Below are 7,543 nucleotides of genomic sequence, written 5' to 3'. Positions count from 1 at the left end.
ATTATTGTGGTTCAAGGATACTACGCCTTCACAAGGTTGTCCAGTATTCACAGATTTGAGTTACAGAATCCTTTGGCTAAGCGTTTCGTTAAAGAAAGAAAATGAAGAAAGCCAGTTCTTTTCCATGCCACTTATGCCAACCTTGCCTTTCCCCTGCTCCCCTAACCTTTTTAAACTGAGGTACATGAGCGAAGTCAGGGCAGGGACCTTACTAACGCGCTGGGATTAGACGCCCACCACGCACCCACCCTGGACTTACCTTCCCGTCTTCTCCCCACCACTCAGTCCCCCACCTCACCCTCCAGGGGGAACCGTCTACACACTGCTCTCCAGATGTGGCTCCAGCTTTCCCTGCATCATGTCGTCACTCACATCACAAGGACTGCTTCCCTTTCACCCCCATTAAGTCCTTTCTCATTCACGACTTACTTCTCTTTCGACACCCAGCGGAAAAGCTCAACTCTTCATGGAGTCTTTCCTGATGCTCCCCTGCCTTCAGGAAGTCTTGTAAACTTGGTGACACGGCACAGCCAGAGTGGCCTGCTCTCGGTATGGCACTGAGAGCAGACACAGAGGACACAGGGCTTCCCCTGGTGCAACCTGAGATCTGTCTGGGTAAGGCCTGGAAGGTCTTCAGAAGTTACCGTCACCACTTATTAAACATATTCATCTGCTTCTGAGTTAAATAAACCACTTTAATGCAAACACTCAATAGGGCATCTTGCCCATTGCTCCCAAGATTATGTCTCTCTCTGCTGCTGTAGGCATAGACGGCTTCACTCCATCCCGTCTTCTCTGGATCATGATAGAATTCTGTGTGTATGTACAAAAAAGAAGAAACCAAAATCAGTCAAGTACTAAATGCTAATCAATTGCCAGTAACCTGCTGTCGTGGTCTTCAGAAAGGAAACATAAAAAACCGAGTTTAAAACAAAAAAAAAAAAGAATGAATTCTAGGACTCCAGATACTGTTTTCAGACGATTATCAATTAAACAGAAGTGATTATTCCCACAGGAGTATGTTAACTGAAACTGGGGTGGGGACACACTTTGTAACTTCAGGTCCATCGAGAGGAGCTACGGAATAACTGCCCAATGAAACCAACAGGTAAGCTAGCAGAGGGACAGGAAGTAGCTGGATCCAGTGCTCAGAGAAGCAAATTATACGGCAACGTCCGCCAAAAATGGGACCATGGGCGATGGCGGGAGAGGAGGCGGAGAAAAGGAAGCCTGATGCCTGTTGTGACGGGGCGAGCCACCTATTCCGCTCACCTCCAGAAAACTCCAATTGTAACCAGGCTATCACTTTAGGGCCGCAGGCACTTATGCACGTAGGAAGACCCACCTCTATTAGAGCCACGTCCTTACACGCAGGCGGAGGGTGAGGCAGCTAACGAGAGCGCCCAAGGATCCTTTAGGGCACACGGAGGATAAAGTCAAAAAGGTAAGTTTCCGACAGCCATCACTAAGGAAGGATTGTGGGTGCTAACAGACTTCAGGCTTCAGTTCCAAGCCGAACAGATGAGTTTTAACATAAAGGTAACCAAACTAGGCTTACCCAGAACTTCCGGCAGTTCTTGTACTTCAAGAAGTGAGTGGAACACCTTTCTCTGTCATAGTTATTTTCATCCATACATCTGGTAGAAGCATCAGATTCCTTAAATATGTAAGATAGGTATCATTTAAGAGGTGGAATGGCATCTAAAAAAAACCAAACTTCTGAAGCTGCTTCCCCCCAGAGCAGGTAATGTGAAATAGTTCCTTTTTGTTCATTTGAACGAACAGATAATGAACAGAATTATCTTTCCAACTATCCCAGCATTCGTTCTGCTCAAAGCAGACATCTTCCTTTTCACAGTGGCGTCAGTTTTCTGAACATCTGATCACAGGAATTTGAGTCGAAGCACTGACTGCGATCACTTAACCCAGTAACCGTTCAATGAAGAGGCCGAGACAAGATGAAAGGTGCTCAAGATCACGATGCAAGGAGTTCCCTGGCGGCCCAGTGGTTAGGACTCGGTGCTTTCGCTGCCGGGGCCTGGGTTCAATCCCTGGTCTCGAAACTAAGATCCCACAAGCCACGCGAGGCGGGCTGGAGCGGGGAGGGAATCACTGCTGTACGTGGAAGCAAAACTCAAGTCTCCCGACTCGGAGGGCAGCTCTCCGCCCCTCCAAGTTCTCGCTTGGACTTGAATGTTTGAGTTAAGGTGGTTTCGAGAACCTAAGTAAGTTGCTAATGACTGGTCTGCATCAAGGTAACTTAACGACATTCATCTCAACGTATGTCTGGCTATCATTTGCTCCATTACGCAAGTAAATACACAATTATGTAAGCAATTTTAATAGGTTATCATTAATATCACTTCAAAACCACAATGAGCAACACAGGGCTAAGAGTTCAAGGAGGGTAGCTGCCATTTGGGAGTTAAATTTCAGCTGTCTGAACTGGAAGTAGATTGGAGAACAAACTTCAAAGTGAAAGGCATGATTCTGAGACTCCAGCTAAAGGAAAGCTTTAAATAAAGGGGAAAGTAACTTGCTTCACAGATCTAAGAAACATGGTCTAGCTAAAGAGACTTGGTAAAGCTGTTAAACAGATTTCATATGTATAGCAAAGCTAATTTTCTAAGCCAAATATTTAATGAATGTGTATATTTGGAAAATGCATATAGGATCGGGAATATAATTTTCATAGCACCAGTCCGATGACTGCATTATTCAAGGGTGACAATGCCACAAGTAAGAACCGCTAATCTTACCAAATAAATGCCAATAAAACCTTACCATTACAACAAAATGTTCTGTTTACATGATACCTTTGTGGAAACCTTCAGGCTTTAAATAGCCTAATTCAGTTATCAGCCCTTATCCTCAGCCAGGCCGTCTCAGGGACATGATGAAATCACTGCTATCAAAACATAAATTTCAGTGACCGTTTAAAAATACCTACTTTCCATCTTTGCATGTTTGGACTCAAGAATTTCCTCAGTGTTACACATGCTTGTCTAGTATAACAGTGATGTTACACAAATTAGGGAAACTTAAGAGAGATGAGTCCTTGTTAGCTATATTATGAATATCTAAAAATGCTCTAGTGAAATAAGGATACACAGGCCAGGAATATTTCTTGTACAGAAATAACTTTATTTAAGAACTGCAGAAAACTGACGCCCACAAAATCAGAAGAAGCCCGTTTTTCCAACTTAATACTCGTGACAATTAAAAGCGAACTGGCTTACCAACAAGCAAGGATTTATGTCAGGATCTCTCAGCCTTCCAGTTACCACGGACATCCTAACTGTCTTCTTCCTGCAGGCAGATGTTGGGGAAGCGTTACACAGTGGATGACAATATAAGCCAGTAAATCTCATCAGCTCCGCAAGTACTTGAAAAGTTAATTTTGACATAATGATTATCCAGTGAGGAACTCATATAACCTCTGTATTTTCAGAGTAAAGACTTGGATGTGATTCTCCTTTGCACTGACGTGTGCCTCAGCACAAAGGCCTTATTTAAATTACTGAAGTGCATCTACTGAAATTTGATTACAATGTCCAGAAAGAAAGATAATTCAGCTAAAATTTACTCCTAAAATTTAGTTTACTCCTATTTCTAAAGGTTAAGCAATTAAATGTATTAACGAAACCTAAGAATACCACATGCACTCTATTACTTCCTTATTATACATGGATTAGCACACAAAATAAGGGTGGAATAATTTAGTACAACCCAACTTTAGCAAAAACATTTGTTAACTAAAGTACGTGAATGTCTACTCCACAGCCGGCCCTCGGGTGGCCAATATACCAAAAACAAAAACAAAACAAAGTTATTGGTTAGTTGACATTCTGAAAAGTTAAAAAAAGAAAATCTGAAACTTAACTTCCAGGGGCCTCTTCTATTTAACTGATACTTCCCAGGGTTGAAGGAAGTCAGGGGATGCTACTGTGGGGCATTCATCTTCCAACTGAAGCCGTATATACAGATACAGCTCTGAAGAAGCCTTTATCCGTTAAAGGTGATCACAGTTCTCTAAGAGCCCATTAGTGATTCCAAGTCAAGTCATATACTCATATAACAAGTATGTCGACTCTATCCCAGGACAACTACTCTCTATAATGAAGTTAATTGAAATTGGTATACTATTATCTTCAAAGACATGCCATAGAAATGAACTAAAAGGGAAAACTAAAAAAAATAATCAACTAACTGTTAATTACTAAAAAGTAATTTTTTGTTTATTTCAACGTATTGGCATACTATCGATTAAGCCACCCACAAATATTTTTAAATGCTCTGCACTAAGTTTAAGGAACTTACTGCTGAATGGTGTTCTAGCTTAACTGTCTTTTACCTAAAGATCAAAGGAGAAGTCAGCAAATAATGCCGTATGACTTACCCAAAACACCACTGAATAAAAACTGCATCACTATAACCAGACAGAGCTCAGAATTTTTGTACAAAATGGTTTCTACTTTCCTTGCCCAAGATGGGACCATCACAAAATATCAGTCATGTTAAAAGAAATGAAGTACATGCAGGAAAAACAATCAAACCCCACAAGCTCCTGAAAAGTGAAGGTATTCTGAATCTTGAGTCAACTAGTTCCATTTCTCTATTAAGAGAAAGATCAGGATGTCCAGGCTAAAGGAGATAAGCTTTGCAAAGAAGGATGGAAAAAAGTCTAATCATTCGGGGGTCTTTTCGGTACCCACTAAATAACCCTTCTATTTTATGATCTTCACGGACCAATACGTGAGTATACCTAGCTAGCAGAAACATCTTAGCAAAAAGGAAATTCAAGATGCTGTTCAACTATATGTAGAAGCTTCTTCCTCCCCTGAATATAATTCCTTTGCAGGCTTCACTTCTTCTTATGAGAGGTGAGGGCACTAAGTAAATGCACAGCCATCCTCTCTACATCTGTCCTAGGCTGTGAGAGCAAAGAACTCTGCTTAGCTGCTCATATGCCTTGGATATAATCTCAACAACGATCAGACGCAGACAGAACTCAGGTTGCCTGCCTTCTGTGAAAATGTTCTGCTTCGCATTTTATCATTGTCCCGGGTCAGGAATTCTTTACAAATAACACCGAGGTAACATCACATATACCGAATCAGGTCTGCTGTAGGAGTTTATCCACCTTTCATTTCCTTTCCCTTCCGGATTCTAAAGACAAGTCAATCTAAGTTTGGATTTCCGACTGTCACCTTCTTTGCATGAATCCTCATGTATCAACTGGAAATGAAGAGGAAATGTCAGTTTACAGTGAGGAGCGGGGCTGAAGTCAAGATCGAGTGTTCCGCCAGCGAGGCCTTATCTACTTAGTTTCTGAAGGTACCAAACAAACGTGACGAAGCTCTACTTGCAGGGGACAGTCAGAAAGAAACCAACGATTTGAGAGAGGCGCCGCAAAAGCACAGCACGTTTGAGGAATAGCTCTAAAATCTTTTCCAAAGGGCAAACTGCTTTAAAAAGTGTTTCTTGATTTCCTACCCAGTGGTTCTGGTCGCCACTCCGAGCAGCTCTGCAAGGGAAGGGGGAGGCGAACGCTGCTGACCCGTCCAGCCCACCCCTCCCGTGCTGGTCCTTGCCTAGGCAGGAGTTGCGGCCCTCCCAAACCGCAGGACAACCGTCGGGAAGCTGAAACACGTCCTGCGAGGCCCTCAAGCCTTTAACCCACGGCTGGGTGCAGGCAGGCAGGGTCAGGAAGTCGCAGGGGCCCTGCGGAGGGGGCGGGGAAGGCGTGCGGAGACCCTGGAGCCAGGCGAGCCCCAGGCCCCGCTACCTCCAACGAGCTGCCCGGCCCCCCGACGGCGGGCGCAGGTGAACCCACCTTGCCCCGACCTTCACCTTCGACGGCGCCCAGAAGGGCAGGGGGAGAGGAAAACGCAGGGAACTGGGGGCAGGGCTAGGCCTTTACGCTCCAAAGGCTGGGAAGAAGGGTGAAGGAAGGGCCGGGGGTGCCCAGGCAGGGGGCAACTTCCTCGTCCCCGGCCCGAGGAGACCCGTGTTGCGGGGAGGATGTGACGGGAAGGGGCCCGCGCCCAGGCGAGGCCTAGTGGAAGCGGCGTCACGCCGGAGAAGCGGATGCGGGCCCCGCGGCGGCCCAGGCGCGCCAGTCTCTTCCCGCAGCCCGGCAGCCGCCGCAGAGGGAAGGGCGGGGAACTACTCACCTCGGGCCGCCGCTTCACCAGCGCCCAGGCCGTCTCCAGCTCCAAACACGTCAATGGCTCACGCAGCGGGACCTTAAGTAGCGCGCATCCCAACGTGCTGCCCCCGCTCCCCGGCGGCCGCCGGCCCAATCGGGGCGCGCCGCCGCCTGACTGACAGCCGAGCGGGGCCTGGCGCGGCGGGGGCGGGCGGGCCTCGCCCCGCCCCCGGCCGACGGGAGGAGGGCCGAGGCGGGAGGAGTGGGCGGGGCGGCGCGCGCGGCCCCGCCCCCCGCGTTCCCCCCGCGTTCCCCCCGCGCCGCGGCCCGCCTCTTAACACTTCGGCTTGACGGGCGGCGTGGCGGGCCAATCGGCGGGCCCAGCTGCGGCGGCGGCGGCGTCCAGTGGTCGACCCCGGGGCGGAGCGGGCGGGGGGGGCGGGCGCAGCGGCGGGCGGGGGCAGGGGGCGGGCCGGCGGGAGGCGGGGGCGGCGGCCGAGCGGGCCGGGGGAGGCAGCGGTGGGCGCGACGTCGGCGGCGGCGGCGGCGGCGGCGGCAGCTGCAAGTTGGGCTGCAGGGGCAGCGCATACACTACAATGGCTGCTGGAAAGAGGCGTAAGGAAACAATTTCCAGGCCCGCCGCGTCCAGCCCGAAATATGAGAAAAAAATTATTAGAAATTCCGCGGGCGGTGTAAAGGCGGCGGACGGGCCGGAGGGAGGATGTTAAAGCCCCGCGGTGAGTTCTCCCGGGGTCCGGGGCGGCGGAGAGGCGTTTAGCGGGAGAAATATCAGGGTTATTTAAATTATGGGACTCGCCGAGGGGGCAGAGGAGCCGCGGCGGCGGCAGGAGGAGGAAAAGTTTGTGCTACTCTCAGCCCCTGCTCAGGACCCCAGAGAGAAAAATAATAATAAAAAATAAAATAAAATCATTCAGCGGGGGTGCGAGGACTCCCGGAGTCGCTGCTGACAGGGCAGGGGGCGATGCGGCTGGAGACCCGAAGGTGAGGTCGGTGGGAAAAAAAAAAAACCCTTTCTTCAGGGTCTGGAAAGTTTGAAAAGTTTTCCTCCTCCTCCTCCTCCTCCTCCTCTCTGGTGCTGTGAATATTGTGACAGCGGCAGCGGCAGCAGCGAGAGCGGAAGACATTAGAGACCCGAAAAATAAGGGAAAAATTAATATAAATTCAGTTTTACGAGTAAACTCTCCGCATTTTCCACCAAAACATCCCGGGGGAAGGTCGCTTCCCAAAGGGCCTGGCGGAAACCCGCAGTCGGCAATATTTGGGGGGCACTTTGTGTGACTTGGGGGAACTTTGCCCCTTTTTCAAAAGAGGTTTTTCTTTTTTGGAGAAACGGATTTGTTTTTGCCCTTTCCTCAGGTGGGCGAGTCGGGG

General features: G+C 48.6%; 1 protein-coding gene across 4 annotated transcripts; it reads right to left on the bottom strand.

Moving 5' to 3' along the window:
• Window positions 1–674: 674 nt before the first annotated feature.
• Window positions 675–6,275, bottom strand: CHCHD7 (coiled-coil-helix-coiled-coil-helix domain containing 7). 4 transcript variants are annotated; one of them, XM_079722364.1, is made up of 4 exons: window positions 6,177–6,275; window positions 3,240–3,309; window positions 1,559–1,657; window positions 675–813 (listed from the first exon to the last, which is right to left on the bottom strand). In XM_079722364.1, exons 2-4 carry the CDS (start codon window positions 3,291–3,293, stop codon window positions 709–711), a joined length of 258 nt encoding a protein of 85 aa, XP_079578490.1. In that variant the 5' UTR covers window positions 3,294–3,309; window positions 6,177–6,275; the 3' UTR covers window positions 675–708. The 4 variants fall into 4 exon arrangements, with proteins under 4 accessions (XP_079578490.1, XP_079578493.1, XP_079578491.1 ...); XM_079722367.1 differs by lacking the exon at window positions 6,177–6,275 and adding an exon at window positions 5,497–5,517; XM_079722365.1 differs by lacking the exon at window positions 6,177–6,275 and adding an exon at window positions 5,113–5,223.
• Between the last annotated feature and the right edge of the window lie 1,268 nt (window positions 6,276–7,543).

Source organism: Hyperoodon ampullatus (genome assembly GCF_949752795.1).
Source record: "Hyperoodon ampullatus genome assembly, chromosome: 17".
Taxonomy (NCBI): domain Eukaryota; kingdom Metazoa; phylum Chordata; class Mammalia; order Artiodactyla; family Ziphiidae; genus Hyperoodon; species Hyperoodon ampullatus.
The sequence above is the reverse complement of the archived record's forward strand: the minus strand, read 5'-3'. Positions and strand labels throughout refer to the sequence as shown.